General features: G+C 58.7%; 1 protein-coding gene across 3 annotated transcripts; it reads right to left on the bottom strand.

Moving 5' to 3' along the window:
- Positions 1–2,489: 2,489 nt before the first annotated feature.
- Positions 2,490–10,468, bottom strand: STMN4 (stathmin 4). 3 transcript variants are annotated; one of them, XM_068936729.1, is made up of 6 exons: positions 10,342–10,468; positions 7,202–7,260; positions 6,611–6,706; positions 5,780–5,985; positions 5,323–5,514; positions 2,490–4,319 (listed from the first exon to the last, which is right to left on the bottom strand). In XM_068936729.1, the coding sequence occupies exons 2-6, from the start codon at positions 7,212–7,214 to the stop codon at positions 4,260–4,262; spliced, it is 567 nt and encodes a 188-aa protein (XP_068792830.1). In that variant the 5' UTR covers positions 7,215–7,260; positions 10,342–10,468; the 3' UTR covers positions 2,490–4,259. The 3 variants fall into 3 exon arrangements, with proteins under 3 accessions (XP_068792830.1, XP_068792828.1, XP_068792829.1); XM_068936727.1 differs by having other exon boundaries at positions 2,490–4,770; positions 10,342–10,447; XM_068936728.1 differs by having other exon boundaries at positions 2,490–4,767; positions 10,342–10,447.
- Between the last annotated feature and the right edge of the window lie 2,105 nt (positions 10,469–12,573).

The raw sequence follows: 12,573 nt of genomic DNA, 5'->3' as shown, positions 1-12,573 counted from the left end.
CTCTGTGCTGGGTCCTCCTTCCACTCTCTTCCCCTTTGCACTCAGACTGACCCCTGCCTTATTAATTTGGCTGAGCCCATTATAGTGCTGAATAAAGGGATATGGGGCAGGAAATTGTATTGACAGAACCACTTTGAGTGCCATCACAAGGCAGACACTCTGCTGGGTCCCATACTTTGCTGCACTAACCAGACAGCTCTGCACACCCGTGTACACACACACACACACACACACACACGCACGCGCGTGACTGCTGCTTTGGAGCAGCTTGTGGCTCTGCCCAGACTGTCACTGATCTCTATTTGTGTGCATGTCTTGGTGGGGGAGGGCAACTACACAACTTGGTGTTGTTTGAGGGGCTCACAACTACGCAAGACAGAGTAAGGTATGGGAACAGTTTACATTTGACAGGTCAGGTCAGTGCAAATACTTCTGTCTGTATTATAATCAGGACCCACTGGATCTACTACACATGGAGAAGGTTTACGAAGGCCACCGGCCCATGCTCGATGTGTCTCCACTCCTGTGGCTGGATAACTCATCTGAACTGAGACTGGAAGAAATGCAGGGAAGGGCTCCTGGGGTGCTGGTCATCAAAAAATCTGTGGTGAGCTGTCCATGGCCAGAGGGCCAGGTCTATAAATATGCCGGATGTGGGGAACAAGAGTCAGGGAGGGAGAAGAACGGGGAAGTTAAGGGTTAGCTGTTATAAGTCACTAGGCAGGAAAAGCTGGAAAGAAGTGAAAGCTGGAGAGGAGAAGATTTAAACTTGTAGGGAAGGGGTTATCTAAGGTGGACTGCTGTGATGAACAAAGCCTGGATGCAGGAAGAAGAAACAGCTCACATTGCAGTTTACCTCAGCCATCATTATCTCTCCCTTGATAGCAAGGAGAGAAAAATCAGCCCCTGAAACTTTGTTAAAGCATTGATCGTGTTCATCAGGATATGGGCCAGCTCCACATGTGTTGACCCCACTACGATGATCGTGAAGGTGCTGTGCCTTGCTGACGTTACATTTGACTGAGCTGAAGTTTTATCTGGTCTTTGCAGAACAAGACCTGCACTGGAGGCCCCCAGTGCCAGCACTGAGATCTCGGGACTCAACCCAGCCTCTCTGACAGATGTGTCCACACACTGGCTCATCCCATACTAAGATCTGAGTTGACCAGCCTGCCTGGAGGGACACAGCTCATATCCGCAGCCTTTTGGTGGCATTAATACAACTGACTGTGCCCCTACCACCATCTTCTTACCCTTGTGCCTAAATTCCTACCCTAGTGATACCCGCTGGCTTCCCCTCAGGGAGAGCTGTCTGCTCCTCCTTGCTCTGCTCTCCGCTTCTTGGATACCTTCCTCAAAGCTTCTGGGTGCTCTTTAAGCCTTTTGGAAGAAGCTCTCTTAGTTTCTCCCTGTCTTCTTCCTTCTCAAACCAGCTTGAGTGTCCCCTTCCATCGTGTCACTGTTCCTGATTCCCTTGAGGTCCCTTGGTACATGTGCTGTTATAAAACATAGCACAGAGCCCTTGGGAAGAGCAGTATTTTTTGTTATTTTTACTTGTTTATACAAATAAAATAAACTGAAGACAGGAGTATTTTGTTTGTTACGGGATGACCCAGCTCCTACCAAGCCTGATGATGATCAGCCTCAAGACTCCCATTGCCAGGTTTATGTATCTTGCTTTCTCCTTGACCCTGTGGCTTTTCTTCCTTTCCTGGGCATAATAGGCTCTTCCGGTCTTCCCAGCTCTTCCACACAGCTTTAGGGGGTTTGCTAACTCATGTCCCACCACTTCATATGATCATGGCACCTTCCTCAACACTGACCCATGTGACTTATTGGTGTTCTCTAATACAGCTCCCTTGCTGTTGTACCTGAGCGTGGTAGGAGCTCCTGAACATAGCTGCTGCGTTCAAAGGGAAGTCTGGATCCCCTTCTGGGATCTGTCTTTATGCTGGCACCGAAACCCACGCCCGTCAACTTCTTGGTTAGGCACCTATCTCCTAAGGCTTCCCCGTGGGGCCCAGGATGAATGGACAATTGGCCCCTCCGAGATGCTGGTTGTAAATTTTTGTGCCATCTCCTCTCTCAGGCTGAGCAAAGATAGTAGAGGAGTTAGTGCCATTTCTCCCTTAGGGTTTGAGAAGAAACCCCCAGCTCCTCTCTTGGCATTACAGACATGACATTTTGCTTTCTCCTACTCGGAGGTAGGCTGATGGGTCATTTGGCTTCAGTGCAGACTGTGGCATGTGTCCAGCAACCTCCGTGCTTCCTCACGTTGCCAGCCAGCTCTCCTCTCCTCACCTCCTAGCATATGGCTGAAATTCGTCAGAAACTCACTGCTCCAGGTCTGAAGCAAAAGAGCTTCACTGCTGCATGCCATCTCCCACCCTAATTTCCCCCATTCCTCCACACCCCACCATCCCACACCCAGGGCAAGAGACCCTGGGATGCCACTGCACAAAAAAAACACACACAAGACACTGCACAGATCATGAGAAAACGAAAGAAATGCCAAGGCAGTTTATTTACAACTGTTGTATACAAAAAAAGGACAGCTCGTGCCACAACTAGAACAGCCCCCTCGCTCTTTGCTCATCACCTTCTTCCACGCTCCCCCTTCCGGCAGCCCCTCCTGCCCTGGGGGCTGCTCCCCACCTCGGGTCCTCGGGTCTGGGCAAGGGTTTCGCAGCACAATGAACAAGAGATGCTCTTTTCCCCAGACCTGCCCACGCTAAATCAGTGCTTTAAAAGTCTTATCTGGCAGCAGTGGAGATCGAGACCTCAGTTAGCATCAGAGTTAGGGACTGATGATGTACCAGCGCCTAGCAGTACTGGGACCACTGCCTGCTAGCAACTGGGAGCGGAGGGGCTGTTCCCCCACCTCCCCGGCAGAAAGCAGACTCTCCACCTCTCCCAGCTGGAAGGGATCCCAAGCAATGTCTCTGCTTTGTTCACCCTTGCCCCAGCCTCCCTGGACACAAAGATCATCCTGGGATCACACTGTCTGCTCAGCAGGACCCACAAAAGACCTCCTGGGCCATTCACAAGTCAGGATTAGGGTTTGGTGGTGTCCCAAGCTGGCCTTCCTCTTGGCCTGGAGTCATCAGGAGGTGCCATGGCCATCCCCAGGGACTCCCATGCCCACCTCTCCCTTGCTCCCAGTCCTACTTTTCTTATGGACACTGCCTTCTTGCACTGTCCAGAGAGGTGTCTCCACACCACCTCTTGGATCTCCAGTCTGGGCTCCCTCAGCTGCTCTCTTCCTTCTGCTTTTCCCCGCTCCTTTCAGTGCAGTTTCCATTGCCCTACTCTAGTTTTCTCTCCTGCTCTAGCTCCCCACGGGGGTGATTTCTCTCTTCAGATAATCAGCTGAGCCTCTGCAAGCAGAAGGCTTTTCAGCTGCTCTAGAGCAAAAAAAGGGATTTCATCCAAGAGTTCCTGGGAAGATGTCTCAGGAGGTTTCTTACAAAAAGTAGCTCTTTGGGAAGTCATGGGGCTTTTTGATTTCACCGTTTCAAAAGGAGCCTCAGCATCTCCTACAACTGGATAAAGCCTTTGGAGTAAGTGATTCTCACTCTCCGATGACCTTATTCCCAAACCCTTCCCCAAAATGGTGCTGCAAGGTCTGTGGGCAACTAATCCCTGCTCTGGGCAAGAGGCCTGAAAGAAAAGGAGGGAGGGACACCAAGAGATGTTGCTGCACATCAATGGCCAGACATCCACTGGGGTGGGAAGGAAGAGGAGAAAGAAACAAAGCTCGAGGGACACAGGCATGCACGCACGCACGCTCGCCCCACGGTTGCAGAGACCACTGCCCCGTCTGCCCAACACGGACCACCAAATTAAAGTCACACATGACGCACATTTCCCCCTTTCCCTCCCCACCCGCTCTGTCCCCGGACCCCCTTGGCCACCTCCTCTGTTTCGCTGGCCCTTGGCGGGCACGTTTACACCTCTCTGTCAGACGCGGATGGCGTGCGAGTAAGTGCGCGTGAGACCCCGGAGAGGTTTCCAGCCGGACGTCCTAAAGCTGGTGCACCAAAGAGGCACGCACCCACCCACCCCCCTCCTTGCTCCTCCCGTGACGCCTCCCTCCCCACCCTCCCCAAAACGAATAGGATGGCTTCACTGATCAATTCTTTACATTCACAAACAAAGAAAGCAGAGGAACATCCCCTTCCACCAGTTGACCTTGCGCTGAAGCAGCCTCTACAACCTCCCCGGAGCTGTCAGTCCAATCCGCCATCACATGGGGCTCTTTACCTGGAAGCCTCTTCTTTTAGCTCCTTGTTTTTCCTCACTTCCTCTGCGTGTTTGTCCTGTGGGGAGGTGGAAGGGAGAAGGGAGGGGGAGACGGGTTAGGTTGCCGGGCTTCGGGCCTCGCTGGTGGGCAAGAGGCTTCGGAGGGGTTCGCAGGAACGAGAGCGTTCGCCAGGCCAGGTTCGTCCCGGGAGGGACACCGATGGGTCAACATCATCCTCTCCTCCCCCGGGGTGTTTTAAGGACTGTGGAGGCACTCAGGGACAGACAGACAGATTGTCCTTGCCCTCTAGCTAGGAGGTAGACGTCAACCAGACAAGATGGGAGCCCCAAGGAGATGGGGTTGGCTCGGATTGTCCTTCATTATCTTGTGCTCTCTGTCTCTGACCCAAGGCTAGCTGAGGCGTTTGGAGAAGAGCACTGAGCGAGCTCCTTGCAGAAGGGCTGTTTTGGAGGGAGCTGGAGGTGGTGAGGGTGGGACCTTCCGTGCTGAGGTTGGGAACAGACCTGCTTCAGGGAGAGAGAAGAGGTCTGCACATGTTGGCAGGGTGGAAACATCTCCTAGCACAGGCATCATGGACTCCTCCAGCTCCGGCCGGGGAACTGGGAGGTCCATGGCCACTGGGGAAGAGCCTAGTGGAAGATCTGTGACCCAGAAGGTGGAAAAACCACTAAGAGCAGGTCAGGTCCACCATGGAGGGGGACAGGGTTGTTCAGAGGAGAGCGAAGGCTTTGCACACATGGGGCCAGGATATGGGCCCCAGCTCTCCTTGGAGAGCGGCATATGCACCCACTGGCCACCATGTAGCATTGGGGCTGCTCGTGAGCATATGGACATGTCAGGCTCGGTGGGGTCCCGAGGACTGAGTAGCCCCGCAGTGGGACGTTGTGCTTGGGTAACGCCATGCAGCTGGAGGGGAAGAGGGGCACTCTTTGGTAGTGTCCCTGGGGAGGATGGGGGGGAGGTAATGTCACCCAAGGCCATGTAGGACTTTTTGGACCTCTATCCCAGCACACACCCCCCTTCCTTGTCCTTCCCTCCACCCCTCACCAGGCTCTCACCTTCTCCTGCAAGCGCTCCAGCATGGCTGCTAAATGGGCCTCACGGTTCTCTTTGTTGGACTCCATCTTTTGCGCCAGCTTCTCTTTGGCCATTTTGATGAAGTTGTTGTTCTCCTCAATGGCCTTCTGCATGACCTCCCGCTCGTGCTCCCGCTTCTCTGCTAGGTGCTTAAGGAGTTCAGCCTCCTGGTACTGCATGGACAAAGCAGATAGGATGGCCATGGGTGATAGCTACTTCACAGGCTGCTGACCCACGTGCATGCACCACCCTGCATTCAATCCCACAGAGGGATGCCTTCTAGCAACCAGGATGGGGGATGCTGGTTGTGATGAAACGGGTACTTATTTCCTCCACATCATGGCTTTTGCAGGTGGATGGGACATGCTGAATGGGTGCCCCGACTATGCAATTGCATGTCCCCGTGCCTCCCCACCATGCACAAGCCATGGGCCATACCTTCCTCCGCTCCTCAGCCGCCTCCAGCTTCTTCTGGATCTCCTCCAGGGAAGGGTCACGTCGCCGCGGCAAGGAGGCGTTGAACTCAGGGATGCCATCGAAGGAGGGAGGCTTCAGGATCACCTCGAAGGACTGCCCCGAGGTGCGCTTGTTGAGCTCAATGACTTCCATGTCGGAGATGACGCACCAAGTGAGGTCTACCGTGTCTGTTGGGAGACAAGGATAGGCTGAGGGCTGGCTTGGGTGCAGGGGCACCCTGAGACCTTGCATGCCACTGTGGGCAGGTGAATCCCACCCATTCATTCAGCCAGGTGTCCCTAGCGGGGAATATTTGGGCTTGCTGAGGGGCTGGCAGGTCCCCCCAAGGAAAGACGTGCAAGCAAAACCCCTCATGGGCAGCACTCAGCCTGGCTTTGAGGCACAGAGTCTCAGGCACAGAGTCTGCCTGAGACTCAGGCAGTGGTGCCTGAGGCCCGTTTCCAGCTGCGAAGACCGCCTGCAGCCAGTAGCGATGCTGGGCATCTCCCTCTATGGCCGCTGTCATGTTTGGGCCTGCTGACATGAATCAGTGTGAATCAGCTGCCTGCCTAAAAATACTGAGCCCACGCGCAGCACTGCATGCAGCTGAGCCCCGGTGGAGGGGAGCTCCGGCCAGGTGGCTCTCAGGGTGGAGGGGTGACCGGTGTGGTGCCCTGTGCAACCCCAACTGGGTGTCCTGCACCCAGCTGATTGCATTAAATGAGAGTCACGGGTTTGAGGGCAGCCCCACTTGTGCTAATGGGAGCTTTCTGCAGCCCCCACTGTTGGTGCACCCCAGGGACACGCTCCTACCTTCATACGTGTACGCTGGCTTGTTCAAGGGGTCCGAAAGGAAGCAGGAGCAAAACAGGGAGACGAGGGGCAGCTCCTTCATCTTCTCCTTGTAAGCTGGGGAGAGACCACAGGAGAGGAGGGTCAGCCAGCACCGAGGGGTGCAGGGGCATCTTGGCAGGCATTGGGGGCGTGTGACCACCCTGGGGCAGGGGAGTGGCTGGGATGGGGCACCAAGGTCTTCCCGAATATTGCAAATGGGCTGATGCAAGCTGGGGGAGCAAGGCTTGCAAAGGCACTATCCCAAGGGGGAAACTGAGGCATGCAGTGAGTGGGTGCTTTATTTGTGGCCACCCAGGTTATGTTTGTCCTGGTAAATTAGCCATGTGTATATCCCTACGTCTGTCCACACTAGGGTGCCCAGGGCAGGGGTTAGCCTGGGGCAGTTTGCATGGGGACCTGATGGGCTCAGGGAAGGGCCCTGGGCTCTAGGGTAGAGGCAGCCATGGGGCTTGGCAGGAGAGAGCGATCTGGGCTGAAGTAGGCCAGGCGCGTGGTCCCAGCTGAGCTGTCCCCTGCATTCCCTCCATGGCCGCGTGACGGTGTCCATACCAGCCAGAGTCATGGTGTCACGTTGCTTGGGTGTCTGCAGCCAGAAAGCTCCTGGGGGCCTGGGGAGGAAAGAGGCCAGATGTCAGCACCAGGGGTGTCCATGGGAGGCTCGTGGGCATCGCCTAACCCAGCCCTCCCGCTGTGGCTGCCCTCCTGCGGGCGATCCTCGCTAGGCACACGCACCAGTGTGGTGTGATGGGCATGCACCGGTGTGGGGTGATGGGCATGCACTGAGGTCGTGGGCATGTACCAGTATGGTGTCACGGGCATGCACTGGTGTCACGGGCATGCACTGGTGTGGTGCGATGGGCACGCACTGGTGTGATGGGCATGCACCAGTGATGCACGAGGGGCATGTACCAGTGTGGTGTGATGGGCATGCACTGGTGTCATGGGCATGCACTGGTGTGGTGCGAAGGGCACGCACTGGTGTGATGAGCATGTGCTGGTGTGGTATGAGGGTCATGCCAATGGTGTGATGGGCATGCACCAGTGTGGTATGATGGGCACATACTGGTGCAGTTGAGACGGGCATGCACCAGCACGGTGCGATGGGCACGCACTGGTGAGATGGGAACAGGGTGGTGACATGGGCACTATCCGATCCGATGTGCACGTGCTGGGGTGACGAGCACACCCTGGGGTGGTGTCATGGGCACACCCTGGGGCCATGGGCAGACACCGGTGTGAAGGGTGCACCGTGGGCTGATGGACACACCCTGCTAGGGTGAGGTGGGCACAGGCGGTTGTGATGGGCGCACACCGGTGCGAGGAGCGCACACCGGCGCGATGGGCGCACGCTGGCATGACACGATGGGCGCAGCTGGTGCAACGGGCAGAAGCTGGCGCAGTGCAACCGGGCTCCCATCGCCATCCCCTACCCGGGGCCATGCAACCCACACGGGTGGCAGAGAGCGAGCACGTGCACGGCCACGCCAGAGGCAGCGTGCACACGCGTGCGCGCTCCACCGGGCGCACCGCTCCCGGGCAGCAAGGAGCATCCCCGCAGCCCACGGGAGCACGGGTCGCACGGTGACGCCGGGAAGGGACAGCAGAAACCGGGAGCCAACTAAAGCACGTGCGTGCTTGCACCGCGCCGTGAAGGCTGTGCACGCAGCTCCCTCCCCACCCCCCCAAAAAAAACCCCCACCCCCACGGAGGCTGTGCATCCATCCGCACACCCACGCGCCACCGCAGAGGCTGTGCACGCAACCCCCTCCCAAGCACCGTGACGGCTGTGCAGACCCACGCACACCGCCACGCACACCCCCACTGGGGCTGTGCATGCACACACACACACACACACACACGCACCAGCGGCGAGTGCAACCCCTCTGCCCACCCATTGCGGGTGCAGGAGCTGAGGGCTGTGCCGTGACCCTAGACCAGCCGTGCTGCAGCTCTCACACGTGTCTAGAGAGGCTCAGGCCTCAGCTCACCCCTTCCTGGGCTGGGGGGGGGGGAGGGGGTCCTGCTCCATGCAGATGGGCTGGTGCAGCAAACGGGGTGTTGGGGTCACCGGGAGGGTTTTCCGGTGGAAACAACCCTTTCTGGTTTTGCAAAAAAATACAAAAATGAAAAGGGGTTTTGAGTTTGGTGTTTTGGAACCACCTTGTGGAAAATGGCTTGTGTTTCTAAGGAAAGGGAGGGGGGAACAAAATTCCTTTTTAAAATGGGGAGACTTAAACTGCTGGAAACGCTCCATCCTGCCCATTTCCAGGCGAGCTGCTCCGTCTCTTTACAATACAGCTGGGCACTCTCTACGCGGGGTCCCCCCACCCCAGCCGGCTGAAGAGGGGGGATTTGTCTTTAAGCAGCTCGTGGGGAGCCTGGAGGGGATTCTCCGGTGTCTCGTGCGCGGACCCGCGGCTGTGCTGGAGAGCGGAAAGCCCGGCGGAGACCTGCCCGGCAGCCTCCGAGCCTCCCTCCTCCTCTCCTTGCCACCCCAAATTCGCAGGGCAGAGAGCCGAAGCGGGGGTCAAGCCGGGGGGTCGGTCCCCGGCGGGTGCCACCAGCAGAGAGGACAGCGCAGGGACCGGCACGGCTGTTCCCCAGGGCAGCAAAGCGGGGGGGGAGCAATGGGGCTGTGCCTGTGTTGGGAGGGGGCTTTTCCTTCTCCTTCCTCTCCGCACTCATCCTCGCTGGATGCGGCAGCTGTCCGGGGTGTTCGCTAGGCTCCTCCGAGGGGTAAATCCCTCTCCGTCCAGCTCCTCTTCCTTCCGCACTTACAAAAAAGCAGTGAGCCCAGGGGAGGGCTCAGCCCTGGGGCGGTTTGGGCCTTGCCTCTGCTGTCTCCCCCAAACTGCAGCCTTGCTCAAACCCCCTCGCGGTGGCGGCGGCACGGGGAAGGCTGCCGAGAGCGGTACGGCTCCGGGGTGAGGCGCGTGGCCGGGACCTCCCTGTCCGGCAACACCTCTCCCCTGCCACAGCCCCATCCTGCCCCAGAAATGCCGAAAAGGGGTTGTGCAACCCGGCAGGAGCCGGAGGAGCCAGGGAGAGAGGGGTGGTCGGGGGGAGGGGGGTCCCCAGCTGGAAGCCATCAGAAAGGCAGGATCCCAGGCACCTCCTCCCTACCCGAAATAAATATTTCAAGGCCTGCGGAGAGCAGGTCACCTCTGCCAGCTTCCTGCCACCATCAATAATTCAGCCCGGCCCTGCCCTCCGGATGCTGGGCTCGGATGCTCGGGGTTGGGGGGGCATCACCCCGACCCTCGAGACGGTGTTCAGGGTGTTTGGCGAGACCGGGGAGCCGGAGGCAGGGACGGCCGGGCGGGTCCCGCAGCCCCCGAGGGTGCAAGGCAGGAAAACACCCGGGGGGGGGGCTGCACCCACTTGGGGTGCACGCAGCCCACCCCAGGGTGGGGGGCATCGCCCGGCCGGGCTGGCGCGGGGAGAGCTGCAGAGGGCTGGCGGGTGGTGGACAAAAAGGGATGTTGCAGCCAGAAGCGAGAAAAATCCCCCCCCTCCACCTTGCAAAAACCAACCAACTTTTGCAATGTAAAAAAAAAAAAAAAATCCCCCCCTTAAAAAAAAAAAAAAAAATCCAATCCCTACCCAAACTTGCCCGCTCCGCTGGGACACCCCCGCCCCCCACTCCTAAATCCCCACACCCCCCTCATCGCCGACCCGCCGCCACTCACCCCACCGCCGGCGCCTGGGCTGCCGCCGCTCGCCGCTCTCCGGGCTCATTTAACGCGGAGCGCGGGGGTCTCGGGCGAGCAGCCCAGCCCGGCGCCCAGCGCCCCCCATGACATCACCGCGGCGGGCGCCGATTGGCGCAGACCCGGCGCCGCGCTCATTGGCCCGCGGCCGGCGGCGGCGGCCCGGCCTTGCCCAGAGCTGCGCGAACCGGGTACCAGCCCGGTGACATCACGCCGAGCAGCTTTAGAAAGAGAGAGAGAGAGAGAGAGAAATAGATATATTTTTTTTTTTCCCCAGGCTTTGGGAAAAGGGAGGAGGTGGGAAAAAAAGAAGAAAAAAGGGGAAAACGTGGAATAATAATAATACTTAAAAAAAAACAAAAAAACCAACCCCCGTGGGGGAAGGTAGCGATGCTCGGCGGGTTGCAAGCGCTCGGCTTCGGAGGGCGGCGCGGCTTTTCTCGCTCCGGTCGCTGGAGGGGAATCGCCGGCGTCGCTGCCTCGGGGGTCCCGCGTCGGAGGGATGCTGAGCCGGCTGCCCCCCGCCACCGGCAAAGCAGAACAAAGCCCGCGCGTGACGAAGCGGCAAAGGCTCAGGACGCCGCCTGGCGCATCCGCCTCCCTGCTCGGAGGGTCCAATCCTGCCCAGGCCGGATGGTCGCAGGGCCACGGCGGAGACCTGGCGGCGGGAAGGGGCAGGAGAGCCCTTGCACTGCCTGCTGCAGGCTTTAACGGGCTTACCGCCCCGCTCGGCGATGCATCGTCCCCGTCCGCCTGCGCTCTGCAACGGGCATGGGGGCAGCTGCGGGGCGGCGAGGGCCCCCCGGGAAAGCGCGCGCCGGCCGTGGGCTTCTTCCACGGCTTTGCCGAAGGACTCGCGGATGGGCAGGGTGGCCCAGCTGCAAGCTGCAAGCAGGGCGGCGCGGGGTGGCGGGGCTGGCGGAGGCGGCGGCGAGGCTCGACGTGCTTCGACGTGCAGCCGCGGCAGCGAGTGTGTGCTCGACGCCCGTGTGAGCTGTTCCCCAATCGATGGGGCGAGTGCATGCACGCTGCACCGTTGCTCCCCAACCGATGGGGCGAGCGTATGCACGCAGCATCCCTGCGATGCTGCTCCCTCCTCGTGGGCTCTCACATCCCGCACCAAGGTAGCGCCTGAAAATGCTGCTCACGCGCATCCCTGGGGGAGCAACGGTCCCATCGGTGCAAGAGCATCACTGAGGTGTCGGACAGCCGGGATGGGCTCCGTCTGCCCCAGCGGGGACATCGACAGCAGAGACTTCCCCGTCTCAGTGGGTACATGGGATAAAATGCTATTATCGGCTTGCTGGGGAGAGGATGGGCAGTCCCGGCCGCGGCTGGTATGGGGATGTGGGGCTCAAGCGCCCCTTTGAGCCCCGGCACGACTCCTCCCAGCGGAGATGGCCGGGATGTAGCGCTAAGCAGGAGCCGGTAATAAGGTGAATCAGCATCGCCAGCGTAATTCGGCACCGGGCTCTGGGCACTCGGTTCTGCTCACGAGTGCAAGAGGGGCCCAAACCCCGAGGACGGGAGCAGGGTTCACACCAGCCCTGCTTGCACGTCTGGCTGGCAACGCGGGAATTTTTACGGGAGCCGTCCAGACGTTTTGAGACCCCCAAGCAGCCTGTGGGGCAGAGGCCAGGGCGGCTCCTCCAAGGGGAAAAGCCAACACACGGGATGCACTTCAGAGACCCGAAGCCAATGTCCTAACTCTTCTCTGGGTGCGAAAAGACCGGCCTTTTGCCCTCAGTGTGCAATGCACGGGGCTCACCCGCAGCCTGCAAAGGATTTTTGCCGAATTTGCAGACAGGCTGCTCAGCCTGTTGCCAAGAGCAGGCGTGCCGGGAAGGCATCCGTGCAAGAACAGGGTGCAATATTTCCTTTTGCATTGCAATATGCAATTTTTCACCTGAGCCCTTCCAAGGACTGTGTTCGTCCTGAGGAAACCTGCCTCTGTTTCCCTGGCCCTCCTGCCTCTGTTTCCTTGGCCATCCTGCCTCCGTTTCCCTGACCATCCGGCCTCCGTTTCCTTGACCATCCGGCCTCCGTTTCCTTGACCATGCGGTCTCCGTTTCCCTGACCATCCTGCCTCCGTTTCCCTGACCATCCTGCCTCCGTTTCCTTGACCATCCGGCCTCCGTTTCCTTGACCATCCTGCCTCCGTTTCCCCGACCATCCTGCCTCCATTTCCCTGACCATCCTGCCTCCCTTTCC

This window comes from Struthio camelus, chromosome 3 (genome assembly GCF_040807025.1).
Source record: "Struthio camelus isolate bStrCam1 chromosome 3, bStrCam1.hap1, whole genome shotgun sequence".
Classification (NCBI taxonomy): Eukaryota; Metazoa; Chordata; class Aves; order Struthioniformes; family Struthionidae; genus Struthio; species Struthio camelus.
The sequence above is the reverse complement of the archived record's forward strand: the minus strand, read 5'-3'. Positions and strand labels throughout refer to the sequence as shown.